Source organism: Silurus aristotelis, assembly GCF_946808225.1.
Source record: "Silurus aristotelis genome assembly, chromosome: 9".
In the NCBI taxonomy this organism is placed as follows: Eukaryota; Metazoa; Chordata; class Actinopteri; order Siluriformes; family Siluridae; genus Silurus; species Silurus aristotelis.
This window is the reverse complement of record NC_139582.1, coordinates 15,288,256-15,313,255: the sequence shown is the minus strand read 5'-3', so window position 1 is coordinate 15,313,255 and position 25,000 is coordinate 15,288,256. Positions and strand designations below refer to the sequence as shown.

Genomic DNA, 25,000 nt, shown 5'->3' with positions numbered 1-25,000 from the left:
GATGAGTTGCATCAAGTAATAGAAGAAGAAGAAGGAATGATGGAAGAATACCTGGCCTTTGACTGGAGAGATATGTGAGTGTGTGTGTGTGTGTGTGTGTGTGTGTGTGCAGTGATGAGGAATGTGTGTGTGAGCAGGAGGACACATTGAGTAACGTGTGTGTGTGTGTGTGTGTGTGTGTGTGTGTGTGTGTGTGTGTGTGCAGTGATGAGGAATGTGTGTGTGTGAGCAGGAGGACACACACTTTGCCCCCCGTGTCTCCGTATCGCTGCAGGAGGGAGGCGGTGCTTGACATCCTGTTTGATGACGTGTGGCAGGAGCTGATTGGTTGCATGGAGGAACTTCTGATGAGACTGTGGGAGGGCTGTAGCTCTGGTAGATCACACTGACACACACACCATCACACCATCACACTGACACATACATACACACACACACACACACACACACACACACACACCCCATCACAGTGACACACACACACACACACACACACACACACACACACACAAACAGACGAGTGCATTTGGGTCTCTGAGCAGGGACACAGAGATGCTGGGGTGGGTTTAAATCATGGACATTGAGATGTTCGTCTGATCGTACACTCTGTCTGTCCATGAAGACGCTCGCCGTCATTTTTACCCCGTTTTATTTATCCAGGAAGTAAAAGCTCAAATATAATCACTCCTCTTTTTCTATGTGTCTTCTCCAGATGATGAAAAGAGTTCAGCATCTCTCAGTCCGCCGCCGCCACCACCACCACATCATCATCAGCAGCAGCAGCAGCAGCAGCAGCAGCAGCATCCATCCCTCAACCCCTCAGGACTGAAGTCCAGCATGTCCAGCACTCTGCCACGCCTCGGCCCTCAGACACACCACACTCCACACTCCTCACACACTCTGGTAGGTGTACTACACTCACTCCTCATTAACTCCTCACACACTCCTCACTTACTCCTCACACATGCCTCACACACTCACTCCTCACTGACTACACACTCACTCCTCACTCACTCCTTACACACTCACACCTCACTTACTCCTCACATACTTCTCACTCACTCCTCACTTACTCCTCACACACTCACTCCTCACACACTCCCCACATACTTCTTACACACTCCTTACACACTCACTCCTCACACACTCACTCCTCACACACTCACTTCTCACACACACACACACTCCTCACACACACACTCCACACACACTGACTCCTCACTCATTCTTCACTCACACACACAGTATTAATCCTTTTCTTTTCTTTCTTTCCACTTGTTTTCACTATCTCTCCCCCTCAATCCCTCTATTTCTGCCTACTTCCCTCTGTCTCTTCCTCACTAACTCTCTTCCTCCCTCCCTCCTTCTCTATGTCTCTCCATCCCTTGCTTTCTCTGTCTCTGCCTCCTTCCAACTCTCCCTCCCTCCACCCACTTCCCCCCTCCCTCCCTCCACCCCCTTCCCCCCCTCCTCCCTCCACCCCCTTCCCCCCCTCCCTCCCTCCCTCTCTCCCTCTGTCTGTCCCTTTATACTCCCTCTGTCTGTCTCTCCTTCCCTCCCTTCCTCCCTCCTTTTCTCCCCTCTTCCCTCTATCGCTTCCTCTTTTTGTCACTCCCTCCCTCTTTGTCTTCTTCCCTCCCTATCTCCCTTCTTCTTTCTGTCTCTCCCTCTCTCCCTCTCTTTCTCTTTCTCTCTCTCTACACTCCCTCTGTCTATCTGTCTCTCCCTCCCTCCATCTGTCTGTCTGACCCCCAATACTCCTTCTGTCTGTCTCTTCCTCTTCCCCTCATTCCATCCCTCCCTATCTCCCTCTGTCTGCCTCTCCTTCCCTCACGTCCTCTCAATTTCTCTCTATCTTTCCAACATCTTCCTATATTTCCTCCTGAAGAGCACAAAGTCGAGGAGCTCAAAGTCGAGATGGAAATCCAAAAAGCAGAGAAAGCCACCTACTGTATGTAAACTGCACTGAAAGAAAGACTGCTTTACCACACACACACACACACACACACACACACACACACACACACACACACACACACACACACACACAAAGATATGGTTCATGTTTGTCTGCCACACAGGTTGTGTGTTCTTTGTTGTGTGAATTAGTATTTGAGAGTGGGTGTGTTTCAGTGTGTTCACTCTCATTCATATTGGACAAATAATTGTATTAGACGTCTTTTTTCCCTTTACTTGAACTTGGAGATCCAAACCTGCTCCAGCATGACACTGCCCTTGTGCACAAAGCCAGCTCCATGAAGATCTGCTTTTCATGGGTTGGAGTGGAAGATCTCCTGCTATAAAGCTCCAATTCCATTAAACACCTTTGAACTCGGAAAAAAAATCTATAAACATCGCTAGAATGCAAATCCTAGCTGACTGGTAGAACATTTTCTGTCTATTCACAACTGGTTAAGATACTTTGTATAAATATACACTGTAGGGCCAACAATTAATGGACACAAGCATATGATTGTTATTACTATTGTAATAAGCTTCTCTCTTTTGGGAGAGATGTTCTGGAAAATCATTTAGCTACAAGGGTGTTAGTAAAGGCAGGTGTAGGTGAGGTGAGGAGGCATGGGGAGCCTGGAGTCAGTGTTCACATTCATCCCAAAGGTGTTCAGACGTTTGTAAATAAAATATTTACAAAATAAACATTTGTTCTCCATATGGTGGATCTTCTGGCATCATTATTATAAACATAATAAATTATATCACACAGCAAACATTGTGTGTGTGTGTGTGCATGTGTACTGAGTTTAAACTTGCTGCTTCCTTATTTATGTACAATGTCTCTGTTTGTGTCTCTGTCTGTGTCTCTGTATCTGTCTGTGTCCTGCAGCCCAGTCGGATGTGTTCAGGATCAGCAGCAGTGCAGCATCACACTCTGAATGAGCTGATTGTGGTTCATGGTCTTCCTCTGCGGCAGCGCTACACAACTTCACCGGAGCACACTGCACAGTAATACACACACACACACACACACACACACACACACACACACACACACACACACACATTCTAAAAACTGTCTGTATGTTTGCAGTGACTCAGAGGAGAGGATGAACCTCTCTAAACCCCGTCCTCGCCACTCCCTGGAACAAAGTCCCTCCCCTTTACCCCACCCTCCTCCTTCCTCACGGAGACGACCCCTCCCTCCTCGCACACTCGCCCCCCTGACTCAGTCCAACATAGCAGGAAACATGGAGGACATAATCAGAGGGACAAAACTGTGAGACATGCCTGTCTGTCACTCTGTCTGTCACTCTGTCTGTCACTCTGTCTGTCACTCTGTCTGTCACTCTGTCTGTCACTCTGTCTGTCACTCTGTCTGTCACTCTGCCTGTCTGTCACTCTGCCTGTCTGTCACTCTGCCTGTCTGTCACTCTGCCTGTCTGTCACTCTGTCTGTTTGTCTCTGTCTGTCTTCCTGTCTGCCTGCCTATCACTGTCTTTCTGTCTGCCTGCCGTCTATCTGTCACTGTAAGTCTGTCTGCAGGCCTACAAAATTTTTTTACTACACTTTGTGTGTGTGTGTGTGTGTGTGTGTGTGTGTGTATGGTTGTGTTTTTTAGAGCCCCAGCTGGTGATCGCCTCTCCTCTTCAACGATGACTCTTAGCAAGAACACACTCCTTCCCCCCATTGGCACTGCAGACAAAGAACACACACACTCTGGACATCACACACGCCTCTTTAAGGTAACACATTCAGTGTTGTTCCTGTAGGTCACTGAAAATTTTACCTGCTTAGTGTCCAAGGCTTAAGCGCGCGCGCGCGCGCGCGTGTGTGTGTGTGTGTGTGTGGTTTCAGAGAGCTCCCTCCAGTTATGCTCATAGTGCTGTAGCAGATGAGGCTGGCAGCCTGTTGGCCTTCTCCAGACCCAACACCACACACACCTTCAGGGTAAACACACACACCCACACACACACGCACATACGTTCCAGTTGAAGGTGTGTAAATTCAGGTTTGAGGCTAGTGTTTCATCTCTTTTTCCACTAAATTTAATACTAAACTTAATCAGGTCAAAAAAATGCTTGATGTGTGTGTGTGTGTGTGTGTGTGTGTGTGTGTGTGTGTGTGTGTGTGTGTGTGTGTGTGTGTGTTGCAGTCAGATACACCTCATCGCCGTTCTTTCACTGTTATGGACAGCAGTGGGCTGGTGAGACCGGGCAGAGCGTCTATCGGCACTGGTATATATGTACACACGCACATGAACACACACACATACACAAACATAGGGCAGAATAATGTTAATAGATATAATTATATAACTGTAACGTGTGTGTGTGTGTGTGTAGGTGTAGATTCCTTGGGTATTGGAGTAACTGGGATTAGTTTGGGTGTTAGCAGCTCCTCCTACCTGGACTCATTTACCACTCACACTATTGACCACACCCTCAAAAAGGATGGGGAGGAGCCTGAAGGTAGAGCCCCACCCCCTGGTCAGTGACTCTCACTATCATCATTCACTCCAACAACCTTCATCTCTTTATTTATACTTCTCTCTATCTATCTATCTATCTATCTATCTATCTATCTATCTATCTATCTATCTATCTATCTATCTATCTATCTATCTATCTATCTATCTATCTATCTATCTATCTATCTATCTATCTATCTATCTATCTATCTATCTATCTATCTATCTATGTTTTCTCTCTCTCTCTACAGCACTGCTTGTTCCTGGATCTCTTCAGTCACATAGTAGAGGAGGCTCTATGACACACAACAACAGACCAGGACCTTAACACACACACACACACACACACACACACACACACACACACACACACACACTGGTTTCTTAGCAGATATTTTCTACAACCTTTATGTATTGTAATTATTGTTTTGATGATTATTATTGTAGTTGTTTGATATTTTTAGAGTCCTATTTTTGTACAACTGCCAAAGACAGTAACACACACACACACACACACACACACACACACACACACACACACACACACACACACACACACACACACAGGGTGCCATGTTGTTACTGTAAACCTCTTTGGTTCCTGTGTGAAAGCAATGGGACTATGATGAACACTACAGGTCACATGACATAAGGATTTTTTTATTCTACTTTTTTATTGATTGTTGTCAGGAAACAAACCTTTGTGATCAAAGCCTTAGTGCTGTAAGCCATAACCCCAACACACACACACACACAAACACACACAAACACACACACACACACACACACACACACACACACACACACACTCTTTAATGTTTAAATGGGGAAAATCTAATGTTACACTTGAATGATGAAATAAAGTTTTTTTAAACTTCACTTTGGTTTCAGTCTTTCTACTGATACTTTATTCACCCCAGAGTGAAAACCACAAACTCCATTACGACTTCCCACATGTCTACTTGTGTAAGTTGTAGGCTTTATCTCCTCAGGGTTTCTTCATTTCTTTACCTGTGTTTACCTTTTAATACCTTCATTCAGTTAGTGTGTTGGGACTGTGTGTGTGTGTGTGTGTGTGTGTGTGTGTGTGTGTGTGTATGTGTGTGTTCCACACTTCTGCAGACAGGGAGCAGCACTTACACACATGAACAGTTGTGTATTAGTGGGTATGAGGTGTGTGTGGGTGTGTGGTATTATGATTTAATAGAACATTGACCAGCACTAAAAACCTTCTGCGTTCCCTCTGTTGTTTTGCTGCTGTTTATGAGGCGTCATGTGAATGTAAATAAAAGGCGAATGAGACTGAAACATGTTTATTATAATAAATAAAGACACTGAGATCAGCACATTCCACCTTATTAACTATTACTACTGACTTACATCAACACATTTCACTCATTCTGACCTTCATATGGAACACCTGCTACACAAACACCAGGAACGAGTGAGAGTGTGTGTGTGGTGATTGATTCTCAGTGGCATGTAAATGAGCTGAGCCATAATTGGTTATCTTTCGGCAGCTGTTTTTTTTATTGGTGTGTAAAAGTGAAACACAACAAACACAAACACCATGAAGATGAATTCATGATCATGCAGGACACATCTGTCTCACTCTCTTAATGTCTCTTTGTCTCCTCCTTTATGACTTCCCCTCTCTCTCTCTCTCTCTCTCTCTCTCTCTCTCTCTCTCTCTCTGTGCTGATAGACAGATGTGGTGTTGCAGTGTGTTTGGTGCAGTCCTGTTACAGCTCTAATAAACAGTCTTTCAACAGCAACAATGGTCATGTAATCGGTGTTCACTTTGTGTGGCTGTAGCTGGTGTGTGTGTGTGTGTGTGTGTGTGTGTGTGTGTGTGTTGTGTCTCAGCAGTCTCTCCTGGTTCGCACCGTCTTGCTGTAGTATTTAACAGGAAGTGCCCATCGCCTCATCAGGTAAATGTCAAATATGTAGAGTGTCTCCGCCTCCAGCCCACCCACTGTTGCCGTGGTAACTGCACGCCGTGCATCAAGCTCCTGAAAGTATTTACAGAGGACACGTTGATCAGGAGGACGGGACTCTGGTGCCAAGCAACGGTCTGTCTCACTCCTGCGTTCACGAGGTATCACTCGTTTATGACTGGTCTCAATCTTCTGATCACTACACATCACTATTTCCTGATCTGTTGCACTCCATCTTACTCTGTCTCGTCCTCTCGCACACTTAGGTCTATCCTTCATCCCTCTGTCTCCATCAGTGTCTCTTCTCTGTCCATCCTGCTTTACTCCACCTGTCTCACTTTTCAGTCTACCCCATATCACTTCATCTGGTCCGTTCTTACTCCACTTTCTACCCTGTGTCACTCCGTCTGGGCCATTCTTACCCGTCTGTCTTTCCCGTGTCACCCCGTCTGGTTTATTCTTTCCCACCTGTCTACCCTGTATCTCTTTGTCTGGTCTGTTTTTACCTGTCTGTCTTCCCCGTATCACTCCGTGTCCCCCAGTCTCCCCCCTCTCCTCCACTCGGCGCCTGTAGAGGCAGTACAGTCCTCGTTCCTCTGTCCCCATCCATGCGAGTGTGACGGAGCTGCAGGTGCGCAGTGTGTTAAAGCTCTTGATGTGGAGTGTGTGTGGCAGTGCTGGCGCCCCCCGGCGGTGGAATGCAGATGATGCCTGCATTTTCACACACACAGTCTCTCTCTGTGCTGCAGGTGTGTGTCGGGCTAAGAGGCGGAGCTGGATCAGGTACGATGCGTACCCCTGCAGCCACACCTGGACCAGCTGATCTCCCACTTCCTGTGTTGTCACTTCATTTCCTCTCACTGAGACTGAAACAGAAAGTGTGTGTGTGAGCGTGTGTGTGTCGTTGCAGCTCAGCAGTGTGAGTAGGCCGTTCTTCTGCCCTCCACGGGGCCGGAAACGGAAACTCCGCCTCACACCTGCCCCAGAACTCAGTGTGACCCACTGCACCTGCCCCTCTCTGAGCGGGGTCACACCCTCAGTGTGTGGTGGTGTGTGTAGATCTGCATGTGTGTGCGATTCTGCGTGTGTGTGTGCCACCGTTCCTGTGTATGCTGCACTGGTGCTGTTTATTTTGTCAACCACAAACACATCGAAATAATAGAGTGTGTTTGGTTGAAGCTCAGAGACGGTACACACACTTTCCACCTCTTCACACACACACACTCGCTCCCTGGAGTTGTCCAGTCTGTCCACTGCTCTTTTGTTCCACTCGTCTTTCATGCCCCCTTTCTCCTCCTGTGCAGCACACAGACTCCTGTAGTTGTGTTTGCGGTTCATGGTAACACAGTACACGTACGCCGTTGTGTGTGCGTGTGTGCGCGCATGTGTGTGTGGGTGTGTGGTGAGTGATTTGATGACCGATGGACTCGAGCTCCAGGTCAGTGTCACACTGCTCATTCCAACTCCGAGCACATGCACTCGGGGCTCAAAGGGCAACTCTGGAAACACCCCCAATGGTGTAAAGCCTTCATGGAGGTAAACCTGTGTGTGTTTCCTGCGTTGCTGTAATGCGCAGGGTGTAGACGGAGACCGGGTGGAGTGCAGGAGCCATGTAGGTCTCCACAGCACTACCTGAGTAGGTGTACAGTGTCTTCTCACTCGCTGATTTTCTCCACCACACTTCAGGCTCGCTCTTCTTAAAGCTCCCTGAAAAACACACACACACACACACACACACACACACAAGAATATTTACAGATGTGTGCATTAAATGTTATCTGCTGTGTTGTGCTTTGAACACTTTAATATGGAGCACACAGAGCAGATGATGATGATGAATTTAGAGCTTCTCATTTAATAAACTTGACTTTATCATCTATGTGGCTCAGTGATGTAGGTGAGAAGGTGAGGAGGTTCCTGGGGTGCAGTCAGTGTTCACATTCATCCCGAAGGTGTTCAATATTTTTATAGTTCTATAGCAGGAGATCTTCCACTCCAACCCATGGAAAGCAGATCTTCATGGCGCTGGCTTTGTGCACAGGGCATTGTCATGCTGGAACAGGTTTGGGTCTCCTGGTTCAAGTGAAGAAGAAATTAAATGATTTTGCCTCCAAAGCATCTGATGCAATAGTGTGTCTCAGACTTAAACAGTTTGGGGAAGAACCACATCTGTGTGGGAAAGTCAGGTGTCCCAATACTTTTGTCCAGATCGTGTACGTCAGACGGCTGTGTGACAGCATTTTATTCGGTGTGTAAGTGAGAGTGGTAGTTACACGTGTGGATGTTTGCAGCTGAAAGGAGGAGTGTATGTGGTGAGGACCAGGAACACACTTGGAAGAATTTTGCAGGTTCACACTTCCTCGTGAAGAACTGACTGATTTCCACAAGCCGTGTAAAGTCATAGAGATGTGATAATGAGCTTATTTGCTCATTTTTTTAAACACCATGCAGTAAATTCATGAGCAGCTTTACGTTGGAAAGCCACTGCTGTCTTTTTATCTTTGCAGTCTACAGAAGTCAAATATTTCATAATCAAAGTGAATCATTTAAAGCAGCAGATGCAGAGGAAGAAGATCAAATAATTAATGCATGATTTTGGGACTTTATATCCAGCTTCTCTTTCAGCTATTTAAAGTGCTGAAGGTTTTGGGTCTCCTAGTTTCAGTGAAGGCAAATGTTCATGCTCCTTCATCCAATGACGTGATACAAATGTGTGTCTCCAACTTTGTGTTAAAGTTTGGGAAAGAACCGCATTTGTGTGGGAAAGTCGGTGTCCCAATACTTTTGGTCGCTTTATCTCTCTCTCTCTCTCTCTCTCTCTCTCTCTCTCTCTCTCTCTCTCTCTCTCTCTCTCTCTCTCTCTCGTACACACTTACAGTAATGCTCCTTTGCTGTCTTGTCCTTCAGTGAGTGTGCAGTCAGTATCCACTCTACACTTCCTGAACAGGGAGAAACGGTGAGGGTCAGAGCGGGCGTCTTCTTCCTCAGTGTGAAATGGAGCCTGAAAATATAGAATCAAGTTTACACGTTACGTTGACACGTGATAATCACAAATCCGTACTGTAGTTTCATGTTTTATATAAACTGATTCTTTTTTTTTTGCAGTTTCCTAATCCTAATCACTGTTACTAATCCTAATCCTAATCACTGTTTCTAATCCTGATCACTGTTACTAATCCTAATCCTGATCACTGTTACTAATCCTAATCCTAATCACTGTTTCTAATCCTAATCACTGTTACTAATCCTAATCCTAATCACTGTTACTAATCCTAATCCTAATCACTGTTTCTAATCCTAATCACTGTTTCTAATCCTAATCACTGTTACTAATCCTAATCCTAATCACTGTTACTAATCCTAATCACTGTTACTAATCCTAATCCTAATCACTGTTACTAATCCTAATCCTAATCACTGTTACTAATCCTAATCCTAATCACTGTTTCTAATCCTAATCACTGTTTCTAATCCTAATCACTGTTACTAATCCTAATCCTAATCACTGTTACTAATCCTAATCCTAATCACTGTTACTAATCCTAATCACTGTTACTAATCCTAATCACTGTTACTAATCCTAATCCTAATCACTGTTACTAATCCTAATCCTAATCACTGTTCCTAATCCTAATCACTGTTACTAATCCTAATCCTAATCACTGTCACTAATCCTAATCCTAATCACTGTTACTAATCCTAATCACTGTCACTAATCCTAATCACTGTCCCTAATCCTAATCACTGTCCCTAATCCTAATCACTGTTACTAATCCTAATTCTAATCACTGTTACTAATCCTAATCCTAATCACTGTTTCTAATCCTAATCCTAATCACTGTCACTAATCCTAATCACTGTCACTAATCCTAATCACTGTTACTAATCCTAATCACTGTTACTAATCCTAATCCTAATCACTGTTACTAATCCTAATCACAGTCACTAATCCTAATCACAGTTACTAATCCTAATCCTAATCACTGTTACTGTTACTGTTCCTAATCACTTTTACTGTTCCTAATCACTGTTACTGTTACTGTTCCTAATCACTGTTACTGTTACTAATCCTAATCACTGTTACTAATCCTAATCACTGTTTCTAATCCTAATCACTGTTACTAATCCTAATCCTAATCACTGTCACTAATCCTAATCACTGTTACTAATCCTAATCCTAATCACTGTTACTAATCCTAATCACTGTTACTAATCCTAATCCTAATCACTGTTACTAATCCTAATCCTAATCACTGTTACTAATCCTAATCCTAATCACTGTTACTAATCCTAATCCTAATCACTGTTACTAATCCTAATCCTAATCACTGTTACTAATCCTAATCCTAATCACTGTTACTAATCCTAATCCTAATCACTGTTACTAATCCTAATCCTAATCACTGTCACTAATCCTAATCACTGTCACTAATCCTAATCACTGTCACTAATCCTAATCACTGTCACTAATCCTAATCACTGTTACTAATCCTAATCACTGTTACTAATCCTAATCCTAATCCTAATAACTGTTACTAATCCTAATCCTAATCACTGTCCCTAATCCTAATCACTGTCCCTAATCCTAATCACTGTCCCTAATCCTAATCACTGTTACCAATCCTAATCACTGTTACTAATCCTAATCCTAATCACTGTTACTAATCCTAATCCTAATCACTGTTACTAATCCTAATCCTAATCACTGTTACTAATCCTAATCACTGTTACTAATCCTAATCACTGTTACTAATCCTAATCCTAATCACTGTTACTAATCCTAATCACAGTCACTAATCCTAATCACAGTTACTAATCCTAATCCCTGTTACTGTTACTGTTCCTAATCACTGTTACTGTTACTAATCCTAATCACTGTTACTAATCCTAATCACTGTTTCTAATCCTAATCACTGTTACTTATCCTAATCCTAATCACTGTCACTAATCCTAATCACTGTTACTAATCCTAATCTTAATCACTGTTACTAATCCTAATCCTAATCACTGTTTCTAATCCTAATCACTGTTACTAATCCTAATCCTAATCACTGTTACTAATCCTAATCCTAATCACTGTTACTAATCCTAATCCTAATCACTGTTACTAATCCTAATCCTAATCACTGTTACTAATCCTAATCCAAATCACTGTTACTAATCCTAATCCAAATCACTGTTACTAATCCTAATCCTAATCACTGTTTCTAATCCAAATCCTAATCACTGTTACTAATCCTAATCACTGTTACTAATCCTAATCACTGTTACTAATCCTAATCACTGTTACTAATCCTAATCACTGTTACTAATCCTAATCCTAATCACTGTTACTAATCCTAATCACTGTCACTAATCCTAATCACTGTTACTAATCCTAATCCTAATCACTGTTACTAATCCTAATCCTAATCACTGTTACTAATCCTAATCCTAATCACTGTTACTAATCCTAATCCTAATCACTGTTACTAATCCTAATCCTAATCACTGTTACTAATCCTAATCCTAATCACTGTTACTAATCCTAATCCTAATCACTGTTTCGAATCCAAATCCTAATCACTGTTACTAATCCTAATCACTGTTACTAATCCTAATCACTGTTACTAATCCTAATCCTAATCACTGTTACTAATCCTAATCCTAATCACTGTTACTAATCCTAATCACTGTCACTAATCCTAATCACTGTTACTAATCCTAATCCTAATCACTGTTACTAATCACTGTTACTAATCCTAATCACTGTTACTAATCCTAATCACTGTTACTAATCCTAATCCTAATCACTGTTACTAATCCTAATCCAAATCACTGTTACTAATCCTAATCACTGTCACTAATCCTAATCACTGTTACTAATCCTAATCCTAATCACTGTTACTAATCCTAATCCTAATCACTGTTACTAATCCTAATCACTGTTACTAATCCTAATCCTAATCCTAATCACTGTTACTAATCCTAATCCTAATCACGGTTACTAATCCTAATCCTAATCACGGTTACTAATCCTAATCACTGTTACTAATTCTAATCACTGTTACTAATCCTAATCCAAATCACTGTTACTAATCCTAATCCTAACCACTGTTTCTAATCCTAATCCTAATCACTGTTTCTAATCCAAATCCTAATCACTGTTTCTAATCCTAATCACTGTTACTAATCCTAATCACTGTTACTAATCCTAATCACTGTTACTAATCCTAATCACTGTCACTAATCCTAATCACTGTTACTAATCCTAATTCTAATCACTGTTACTAATTCTAATCACTGTTACTAATTCTAATCACTGTTACTAATTCTAATCACTGTTACTAATCCTAATCACTGTTACTAATCCTAATCACTGTTACTAATCCTAATCACTGTTACTAATCCTAATCACTGTTACTAATCCTAATCCTAATCACTGTTTCTAAACCTTATCCTAATCACTGTCACTAATCCTAATCACTGTTACTAATCCTAATCACTGTTACTAATCCTAATCACTGTTACTAATCCTAATCCTAATCACTGTTACTAATCCTAATCACAGTTACTAATCCTAATCACTGTCACTAATCCTAATCACTGTTACTAATCCTTATCCTAATCACTGTCACTAATCCTAATCACTGTCACTAATCCTAATCACTGTCACTAATCCTAATCACTGTTACTAATCCTAATCACTGTTACTAATCCTAATCACTGTTACTAATCCTAATCCTAATCACTGTTACTAATCCTAATCACTGTTACTAATCCTAATCACAGTTACTAATCCTAATCACTGTCACTAATCCTAATCACTGTCACTAATCCTAATCACTGTTACTAATCCTAATCACTGTTACTAATCCTAATCACTGTTACTAATCCTAATCACTGTTACTAATCCTAACCCTAATCACTGTTACTAATCCTAATCACAGTTACTAATCCTAATCACTGTTACTGTTCCTAATCCTAATCACTGTTTCTAATCCTAATCCTAATCACTGTTACTAATCCTAATCCTAAACACTGTCACTAATCCTAATCACTGTTACTAATCCTAATCCTAATCACTGTTACTAATCCTAATCCTAATCACTGTTACTAATCCTAATCACAGTTACTAATCCTAATCACAGTTACTAATCCTAATCCTAATCACTGTTACTGTTGCTGTTCCTAATCACTGTTACTGTTCCTAATCCTAATCACTGTTACTGTTCCTAATCCTAATCACTGTCACTAATCCTAATCACTGTTACTAATCCTAATCCTAATCACTGTTACTAATCCTAATCACTGTTACTAATCCTAATCCTAATCACTGTTACTAATCCTAATCCTAATCACTGTTTCTAATCCTAATCCTAATCACTGTTACTAATCCTAATTACTGTTACTAATCCTAATCCTAATCACTGTTACTAATCCTAATCACTGTTACTAATCCTAATCACTGTTACTAATCCTAATCACTGTTTCTAATCCTAATCACTGTTACTAATCCTAATCCTAATCACTGTTTCTAATCCTATTCCTAATCACTGTTACTAATCCTAATCACTGTTTCTAATCCTAATCACTGTTACTAATCCTAATCCTAATCACTGTTACTAATCCTAATCCTAATCACTGTTACCAATCCTAATCCTAATCACTGTTTCTAATCCTAATCACTGTTACTAATCCTAATCCTAATCACTGTTACTAATCCTAATCCTAATCACTGTTACTAATCCTAATCCTAATCACTGTTACTAATCCTAATCCTAATCACTGTTACTAATCCTAATCACTGTTTCTAATCCTAATCACTGTTACTAATCCTAATCCTAATCACTGTTTCTAATCCTATTCACTGTTACTAATCCTAATCCTAATCACTGTTTCTAATCCTAATCACTGTTTCTAATCCTAATCACTGTTACTAATCCTAATCACTGTTACTAATCCTAATCCTAATCACTGTTACTAATCCTAATCACTGTTACTAATCCTAATCACTGTTACTAATCCTAATCACTGTTACTAATCCTAATCCTAATCACTGTTACTAATCCTAATCACTGTTACTAATCCTAATCACTGTTACTAATCCTAATCACTGTTACTAATCCTAATCCTAATCACTGTTTCTAATCCTAATCACTGTTACTAATCCTAATCACTGTTACTAATCCTAATCCTAATCACTGTTACTAATCCTAATCACTGTTACTAATCCTAATCACTGTTACTAATCCTAATCACTGTTACTAATCCTAATCCTAATCACTGTTACTAATCCTAATCACTGTTACTAATCCTAATCACTGTTACTAATCCTAATCACTGTTTCTAATCCTAATCCTAATCACTGTTTCTAATCCTAATCACTGTTACTAATCCTAATCACTGTTACTAATCCTAATCACTGTTACTAATCCTAATCACTGTTACTAATCCTAATCACTGTTACTAATCCTAATCCTTATCACTGTTACTAATCCTAATCCTAATCACTGTTACTAATCCTAATCACTGTTACTAATCCTAATCACTGTTACTAATCCTAATCACTGTTACTAATCCTAATCACTGTTACTAATCCTAATCACTGTTACTAATCCTAATCCTAATCACTGTTTCTAATCCTAATCACTGTTACTAATCCTAATCCTAATCACTGTTTCTAATCCTAATCACTGTTTCTAATCCTAATCACTGTTACTAATCCTAATCACTGTTACTAATCCTAATCCTAATCACTGTTACTAATCCTAATCACTGTTACTAATCCTAATCACTGTTACTAATCCTAATCACTGTTACTAATCCTAATCACTGTTACTAATCCTAATCACTGTTACTAATCCTAATCACTGTTACTAATCCTAATCCTAATCACTGTTTCTAATCCTAATCACTGTTACTAATCCTAATCACTGTTACTAATCCTAATCCTAATCACTGTTACTAATCCTAATCACTGTTACTAATCCTAATCACTGTTACTAATCCTAATCACTGTTACTAATCCTAATCCTAATCACTGTTACTAATCCTAATCCTAATCACTGTTACTAATCCTAATCACTGTTACTAATCCTAATCACTGTTACTAATCCTAATCACTGTTTCTAATCCTAATCCTAATCACTGTTTCTAATCCTAATCACTGTTACTAATCCTAATCACTGTTACTAATCCTAATCACTGTTACTAATCCTAATCACTGTTACTAATCCTAATCACTGTTACTAATCCTAATCCTTATCACTGTTACTAATCCTAATCCTAATCACTGTTACTAATCCTAATCACTGTTACTAATCCTAATCACTGTTACTAATCCTAATCACTGTTACTAATCCTAATCACTGTTACTAATCCTAATCCTAATCACTGTTTCTAATCCTAATCACTGTTTCTAATCCTAATCACTGTTTCTAATCCTAATCACTGTTACTAATCCTAATCACTGTTACTAATCCTAATCACTGTTACTAATCCTAATCCTAATCACTGTTTCTAATCCTAATCACTGTTACTAATCCTAATCACTGTTTCTAATCCTAATCACTGTTACTAATCCTAATCACTGTTACTAATCCTAATCACTGTTACTAATCCTAATCACTGTTACTAATCCTAATCCTAATCACTGTTTCTAATCCTAATCACTGTTACTAATCCTAATCACTGTTACTAATCCTAATCACTGTTACTAATCCTAATCCTAATCACTGTTACTAATCCTAATCCTAATCACTGTTCCTAATCCTAATCACTGTTCCTAATCCTAATCACTGTCACTAATCCTAATCACTGTTACTAATCCTAATCCTAATCACTGTTCCTAATCCTAATCACTGTTTCTAATCCTAATCACTGTTTCTAATCCTAATCACTGTTACTAATCCTAATCACTGTTACTAATCCTAATCCTTATCACTGTTACTAATCCTAATCCTAATCACTGTTACTAATCCTAATCACTGTTACTAATCCTAATCACTGTTACTAATCCTAATCCTAATCACTGTTACTAATCCTAATCACTGTTCCTAATCCTAATCCTAATCACTGTTACTAATCCTAATCCTAATCACTGTTCCTAATCCTAATCACTGTTCCTAATCCTAATCACTGTTCCTAATCCTAATCACTGTCACTAATCCTAATCACTGTTACTAATCCTAATCCTAATCACTGTTCCTAATCCTAATCACTGTTTCTAATCCTAATCACTGTTACTAATCCTAATCACTGTTACTAATCCTAATCACTGTTACTAATCCTAATCACTGTTACTAATCCTAATCACTGTTACTAATCCTAATCCTAATCACTGTTACTAATCCTAATCCTAATCACTGTTACTAATCCTAATCCTAATCACTGTTCCTAATCCTAATCACTGTTCCTAATCCTAATCACTGTCACTAATCCTAATCACTGTTACTAATCCTAATCCTAATCACTGTTACTAATCCTAATCACTGTCACTAATCCTAATCACTGTCACTAATCCTAATCACTGTTACTAATCCTAATCCTAATCACTGTTACTAATCCTAATCACTGTTACTAATCCTAATTCTAATTACTGTTACTAATCCTAATCCTAATCACGGTTACTAATCCTAATCACTGTTACTAATCCTAATCACGGTTACTAATCCTAATCACTGTTACTAATCCTAATCACTGTTACTAATCCTAATTCTAATCACTGTTACTAATTCTAATCACTGTTACTAATTCTAATCACTGTTACTAATCCTAATCACTGTTACTAATCCTAATCACTGTTACTAATCCTAAACCTAATCACTGTTACTAATCCTAATCACTGTCACTAATCCTAATCACTGTCACTAATTCTAATTACTGTTACTAATCCCAATCCTAATCACTGTTACTAATCCTAATCCCTGTTACTAATCCTAATCACTGTTACTAATCCTAATCACTGTTTCTAATCCTAATCCTAATCACTGTTACTAATCCTAATCCTAAACACTGTCACTAATCCTAATCACTGTTACTAATCCTAATCCTAATCACTGTTACTAATCCTAATCCTAATCACTGTTACTAATCCTAATCACAGTTACTAATCCTAATCACAGTTACTAATCCTAATCCTAATCCTAATCACTGTTACTGTTGCTGTTCCTAATCACTGTTACTGTTCCTAATCCTAATCACTGTTACTGTTCCTAATCCTAATCACTGTCACTAATCCTAATCACTGTTACTAATCCTAATCCTAATCACTGTTACTAATCCTAATCACTGTTACTAATCCTAATCCTAATCACTGTTACTAATCCTAATCCTAATCACTGTTTCTAATCCTAATCCTAATCACTGTTACTAATCCTAATTACTGTTACTAATCCTAATCCTAATCACTGTTACTAATCCTAATCACTGTTACTAATCCTAATCACTGTTTCTAATCCTAATCACTGTTACTAATCCTAATCCTAATCACTGTTTCTAATCCTATTCCTAATCACTGTTACTAATCCTAATCACTGTTTCTAATCCTAATCACTGTTACTAATCCTAATCCTAATCACTGTTACTAATCCTAATCCTAATCACTGTTACCAATCCTAATCCTAATCACTGTTACTAATCCTAATCACAGTTACTAATCCTAATCACAGTTACTAATCCTAATCACTGTTACTAATCCTAATCCTAATCACTGTTACTAATCCTAATCCTAATCACTGTTACCAATCCTAATCCTAATCACTGTTACTAATCCTAATCACTGTTACTAATCCTAATCACTGTTACTAATCCTAATCACTGTTACTAATCCTAATCCTAATCACTGTTACTAATCCTAATCCTAATCACTGTTACTAATCCTAATCCTAATCACTGTTACTAATCCTAATCACTGTTTCTAATCCTAATCACTGTTACTAATCCTAATCCTAATCACTGTTTCTAATCCTAATCACTGTTACTAATCCTAATCCTAATCACTGTTTCTAATCCTAATCACTGTTTCTAATCCTAATCACTGTTACTAATCCTAATCACTGTTACTAATCCTAATCCTAATCACTGTTACTAATCCTAATCACTGTTACTAATCCTAATCACTGTTACTAATCCTAATCCTAATCACTGTTTCTAATCCTAATCACTGTTTCTAATCCTAATCACTGTTACTAATCCTAATCACTGTTACTAATCCTAATCACTGTTACTAATCCTAATCACTGTTACTAATCCTAATCACTGTTACTAATCCTAATCACTGTTACTAATCCTAATCCTAATCACTGTTTCTAATCCTAATCACTGTTACTAATCCTAATCACTGTTACTAATCCTAATCACTGTTACTAATCCTAATCACTGTTACTAATCCTAATCACTGTTACTAATCCTAATCCTTATCACTGTTACTAATCCTAATCCTAATCACTGTTACTAATCCTAATCCTAATCACTGTTACTAATCCTAATCACTGTTACTAATCCTAATCACTGTTACTAATCCTAATCACTGTTACTAATCCTAATCACTGTTACTAATCCTAATCACTGTTACTAATCCTAATCACTGTTACTAATCCTAATCACTGTTACTAATCCTAATCCTAATCACTGTTTCTAATCCTAATCACTGTTACTAATCCTAATCACTGTTACTAATCCTAATCACTGTTACTAATCCTAATCCTAATCACTGTTTCTAATCCTAATCACTGTTACTAATCCTAATCACTGTTACTAATCCTAATCACTGTTACTAATCCTAATCACTGTTACTAATCCTAATCACTGTTACTAATCCTAATCACTGTTACTAATCCTAATCCTAATCACTGTTTCTAATCCTAATCACTGTTACTAATCCTAATCACTGTTACTAATCCTAATCACTGTTACTAATCCTAATCACTGTTACTAATCCTAATCACTGTTACTAATCCTAATCACTGTTACTAATCCTAATCACTGTTACTAATCCTAATCCTAATCACTGTTACTAATCCTAATCCTAATCACTGTTACTAATCCTAATCCTAATCACTGTTCCTAATCCTAATCACTGTTCCTAATCCTAATCACTGTTACTAATCCTAATCCTAATCACTGTTCCTAATCCTAATCACTGTTTCTAATCCTAATCACTGTTTCTAATCCTAATCACTGTTACTAATCCTAATCACTGTTACTAATCCTAATCCTTATCACTGTTACTAATCCTAATCCTAATCACTGTTACTAATCCTAATCACTGTTACTAATCCTAATCCTAATCACTGTTACTAATCCTAATCACTGTTACTAATCCTAATCCTAATCACTGTTACTAATCCTAATCCTAATCACTGTTCCTAATCCTAATCACTGTTCCTAATCCTAATCACTGTTCCTAATCCTAATCACTGTTCCTAATCCTAATCACTGTCACTAATCCTAATCACTGTTACTAATCCTAATCCTAATCACTGTTCCTAATCCTAATCACTGTTTCTAATCCTAATCACTGTTACTAATCCTAATCACTGTTACTAATCCTAATCACTGTTACTAATCCTAATCACTGTTACTAATCCTAATCACTGTTACTAATCCTAATCCTAATCACTGTTACTAATCCTAATCCTAATCACTGTTACTAATCCTAATCCTAATCACTGTTCCTAATCCTAATCACTGTTCCTAATCCTAATCACTGTCACTAATCCTAATCACTGTTACTAATCCTAATCCTAATCACTGTTACTAATCCTAATCACTGTCACTAATCCTAATCACTGTCACTAATCCTAATCACTGTTACTAATCCTAATCCTAATCACTGTTACTAATCCTAATCACTGTTACTAATCCTAATCCTAATTCTAATTACTGTTACTAATCCTAATCCTAATCACGGTTACTAATCCTAATCACTGTTACTAATCCTAATCACGGTTACTAATCCTAATCACTGTTACTAATCCTAATCACTGTTACTAATCCTAATCCTAATCACTGTTACTAATTCTAATCACTGTTACTAATTCTAATCACTGTTACTAATCCTAATCACTGTTACTAATCCTAATCACTGTTACTAATCCTAATCACTGTTACTAATCCTAATCACTGTCACTAATCCTAATCACTGTCACTAATTCTAATTACTGTTACTAATCCCAATCCTAATCACTGTTACTAATCCTAATCCCTGTTACTAATCCTAATCACTGTTACTAATCCTAATCACTGTTTCTAATCCTAATCCTAATCACTGTTTCTAATCCTAATCCTAATCACTGTTTCTAATCCTAATCCTAATCACTGTTACTAATCCTAATCCTAATCACTGTTTCTAATCCTAATCACTGTTACTAATCCTAATCCTAATCACTGTTACTAATCCTAATCACAGTTACTAATCCTAATCAAAGTTACTAATCCTAATCACAGTTTCTAATCCTAATCCTAATCACTGTTACTGTTACTGTTCCTAATCACTGTTACTGTTCCTAATCCTAATCACTGTTACTGTTCCTAATCCTAATCACTGTTACTGTTCCTAATCCTAATCACTGTTACTAAGCCTAATCACTGTTACTGTTCCTAATCCTAATCACTGTTACTGTTCCTAATCCTAATCACTGTTACTAAGCCTAATCACTGTTACTAAGCCTAATCACTGTTACTGTTCCTAATCCTAATCACTGTTACTAATCCGCTGTTACTAATCCTATTACTAACCCTAACCCTAATCCTAATCATTGTTACTAATTCTAATCCTAATCCTAACACTTTATACACAGTTTTTTGTTATTTTGCAGTTTTAAATGTTATTTTAATGCATGTTTATTTGCCCTGTATAGTAACTGTAATAATGAAGATGCACTCTTATCGTGCTCATGCTCTTGATGCAGTGGAAGGAAAACACAGACACAACCCATAAACCAACTGCTGAACCAGACATGATATGTACCAGAGAGCTCAGGAGATGTGCAGATAAACAGTGGATGCTCTTACTGACATGTCCCTGAGCAGCATCATCATTGCAAGCACCAAGACTTCCATGCTTCCTCTCATGCTGAGGATCTCCTGAAATGCTATGAGAAGTTTGCAAAATAAAAACCTGCTGCCTCCCTTACAGGACCTTCTGCAGTCTGTGCACCACCACAGTCACACCCTCTCCACATGGCCCTCACCCTTCTGCTTAATCTGCTACTCACAGACTTCAGTTCTGATTTAACACCAGCTTTCATCACAACCAGATTTAAGAGCTGGGTCTGAACACTACCCTCTGTATTTAGATCCTGGACTTCGTTCCTGAGTCGGTTCTGATCAGGAACAGCATCTCCAGAGCCATTACACTGAGCGCAACCTTACAGCATCAGGTCAGTGATGATACGAGTGTGATGGGTCTCATCAGCATGAGTGAGAAATCAGCAAAAAGATAGAAGCTACAATGACTACACACTGCCCATGACTGCCATCAGAACTAAAGACTGTGTGTGTGTGTGTGTGTGTGTGTGTGTGTGTGTGTGTGTGTGTGTGTGTGTGTGTTACCTGTGTGTGTGTCCTTTAATCAGATGGACTTGTGTGACCTTGCCATCACTCAGCCACGTAGCCGTGTGCAGTGGAACCTCGTTTTCAGGTGAAAGAGAGCAGAGGATGTGTGAGATGAGCGTGACGGCCAGATACACACTCCACAACACACTCATTATTACTACACCAACCAGGTACCTGGGGGGAGGGGGGGTAAAGAGGGAAAAAGAGTAGTGAATTATTAATCAATGCATACATTTTATTTTTGATTACATATAAATATATATATATATATATATATATATATATATATATATATACTGTATACATGATCCATCTGTCTCTGTGTGTGTGTGTGTGTGTGTGTTTGTGTGTCTGTGTGTGTTTGTGTGTGTGTCTGTGTGTCTGTGTGTGTGTGTGTGTCTCTGTTTGTGTGTGTGTGTGTGTCTCTCTGTGTGTGTGTGTTAAACCTTTATCTGATGTTTCGCTAAATATATTTCATGCGTCTAAATTCGTCTGTTAGAATTAATGAAACCCGTGTGTGAACAGAACTGTGATGATTTCATGGCAGATTCTCAGATTTCTCTGTGTTCCTGTAAAGCTGGTTTAAAAATAAGCAAATCAAACAGAACTGAAATGATGCTTGCATTAATGTCTTCAGTTTATTTGTGTAGTGTTTTAACACGCGGCATCGTGAAACTGGATATTTTGTCGTAGCTCTGACTGATTACGTGCACTACAGCAGCGTATGATTTCTGCCCTAGAGGACTAGAAAAGAAAAGATACAGCCAATGGGATTCTCCAAGTTAATCTACGCTTCACAACGATCCTGACATGGAGTGGGCGTTTCCACGAGGATATGTCGTCATAGCAACCTCCTGGAGCTTCTCATCCACTTTGTTTGTGGAACTGAAATGGACAGAAATGAGCTGGAAATAAACCTGACGTGTAAACATAGCTCATGAAATACAGTCCTGAGTTCTCATTTACACAATGTACACTGTCTGGCCAAAACTATTCGGACACCTGACTTGTCCACTCAGATGTGGTTCTTCCCCAAACTGTCTTCACAAAGCCAGCTTCATGAAGCTCTGCTTTCAATGGGTTGAAGTGAAAGATCTCCCGCTATAGAGCTTCAACACAATTAAATAGCTTTGAGATAAATGTGAATGCTGACTGCACCCCAGACCTCCTTACCTTCATCACTACCTGACTTTACTTATACCCTTGTAGCTAAATGAATCTCCACAACAGCTCCTTAAAATCTAGTGGAACATCTTCTGAGAAGAGTGGAGCTCATTAGAACAGCACATGGAACTAAATGTGCAATGAGATGTTCAGAAAGCACACATCTTATGCCTTGGTGTCCACAACATTTTGACCATGTTGTTGCTTGTGTGATAATAATGATGGTATTATTGTTTTGCTCTTGAACAGTCTCATGTGCCCCCTGAAGTCCTGCATCATTACACTTAATGTTCCAGTGTGTCCTGTAGAAGCTTCATGAGCAGAAACTGACCGATTCTGAAAACCAGTAACGTGTGATTAAAGAAACAAAGTCTTCATTTTTTATTACTGATGTTCATCAAATATTGAGCAAAGTGGGTTTTTACATAACTGTGTGTGTGTGTGTGTGTGTGTGTGTGTGTGTGTGTGTGTGTGTGTGTGTGTGTGTGTGTGTGTGTGTGTGTGTTAAACAGCAGTTAGAACCGACAGAGTATTTTATTTGCCTTTTCCCTGCACTGCATCTCAGAGACAGAGAGAATAAAAGATATAGAGAGAGTGAGAGAGGTGGTGAGACAGAGAGAGTGAGACAGGTGGTGAGACATTTCCCAGCTGATCAGTAAAAGGATGTGAAAAACATTTGCTTTAATTCAGAGAGAATTATTCATTTATCCAGGGATAAAAATATTTTTCATCTTTTCCCTCTTTTAGCTCAGTCTTAAAATTTAAGCCTCTCTGCTCCACACCGCTCCATCAAGCACTAACCCATAAACCCTAACCACTAACCCCTAATCCCTATTCATCAATCCCTAACTCCTAAACCCTAAACTCCTGAACCCTAAACCCTATCCATCAGACCCTAAACCTTAACCCCTAACTCATAAACACTAACTCCTAATCACTATCTATTAGCTCCTAAATCCTAATCCCTATCAATCATCCCCTAACCCCTAACCACTAACTCCTAAACCCTAAAGCCTAATTTCTAAACACTAACCCCTGACCCCTATCCATCAAATCCCAAACCCAAAACCCAAAATATAACCCCAAACCCTAAACCCTAAACCCCTAACCCCTAGATATTAACCCTAAACCCAAACTAATAGATATAAAGCCTAAACCCTAGATATAAACCCCAAACCTTAATCCCAAAATATAAACCCTAACCCCTGGATATTAACCCTAAACCCTAAACCCTAGATCCAACCCTAAACCCTAGATCCAAACCCTGAACCCTAGATATAAACCCTGACCCCTAACCCCCGAGTATATAAACCCTAACCCCCAGATATAAACCCTAACCCTCAGATATAAACCCTAACCCCCAGATATAAACCCTAACCCTCAGATATAAACCCTAACCCCCAGATATAAACCCTAAACCCCCAGATATAAACCCTAACCCCCAGATATAAACCCTAAACCCCCAGATATAAACATTAACCCTCAGATCTAAACCCTAAACCCCCAGATATAAACCCTAACCCTCAGATCTAAACCCTAAAATCCCAGATATAAACCCTAACCCTCAGATATAAACCCTAACCCCCAGATATAAACCCTAACCCTCAGATATAAACCCTAAACCCCCAGATATAAACCCTAAACCCCCAGATATAAACCCTAACCCTCAGATCTAAACCCTAATAAGAAGCATGAATGTGACGTGTCGAGGTGTAATACAGAAACTCCTGCATGGTACAGCATCACCTGTCTGCCTCTCTATCTGTCCATTTATTCCTCCTCAGTGTGTTTCTCTCTGTTTTTCTGTGTTCTGGTGGATTGATGTCTACATCTGCAGCTCTCAGTGCCTGGAATGCAAATCACAGTGAAATAAAAATAGAGCCCCTAAAGCATTTGATTGTGGACCTGCAGCCCTTTGTGTGTGTGTGTGTGT

The 25,000-nt window shown here is 39.2% G+C and overlaps 2 protein-coding genes across 6 annotated transcripts in view; one reads left to right on the top strand and one right to left on the bottom strand.

Moving 5' to 3' along the window:
• fam149b1 (family with sequence similarity 149 member B1) overlaps window positions 1-5,305 on the top strand; it is a 9,158-nt gene extending 3,853 nt beyond the window's left edge. For 2 of the 5 annotated variants that reach the window (XM_083550887.1, XM_083550883.1), the window contains exons 6-16: window positions 1-74; window positions 206-375; window positions 713-903; window positions 1,889-1,951; window positions 2,846-2,964; window positions 3,050-3,235; window positions 3,578-3,701; window positions 3,814-3,906; window positions 4,112-4,193; window positions 4,308-4,445; window positions 4,678-5,305. The exon at window positions 1-74 is cut by the window's left edge and continues 76 nt beyond it. In XM_083550887.1, coding sequence (XP_083407013.1) covers window positions 1-74; window positions 206-375; window positions 713-903; window positions 1,889-1,951; window positions 2,846-2,964; window positions 3,050-3,235; window positions 3,578-3,701; window positions 3,814-3,906; window positions 4,112-4,193; window positions 4,308-4,445; window positions 4,678-4,754 — 1,317 coding nt within the window. In that variant the 3' untranslated portion in view covers window positions 4,755-5,305. The remainder of the gene's footprint in view (window positions 75-205; window positions 376-712; window positions 904-1,888; window positions 1,952-2,845; window positions 2,965-3,049; window positions 3,236-3,577; window positions 3,702-3,813; window positions 3,907-4,111; window positions 4,194-4,307; window positions 4,446-4,677) is intronic. The other 3 variants (XM_083550884.1, XM_083550886.1, XM_083550885.1) reach the window with 3 other exon arrangements.
• Window positions 5,306-5,932: 627 nt separating this feature from the next.
• ndnfl (neuron-derived neurotrophic factor, like) overlaps window positions 5,933-25,000 on the bottom strand; it is a 20,715-nt gene continuing 1,647 nt past the window's right edge. The window contains 4 exon segments of the mRNA XM_083550876.1: window positions 5,933-7,909; window positions 7,911-8,070; window positions 9,240-9,364; window positions 21,901-22,077. Coding sequence (XP_083407002.1) covers window positions 6,289-7,909; window positions 7,911-8,070; window positions 9,240-9,364; window positions 21,901-22,055 — 2,061 coding nt within the window. The 5' untranslated portion in view covers window positions 22,056-22,077 and the 3' untranslated portion in view covers window positions 5,933-6,288.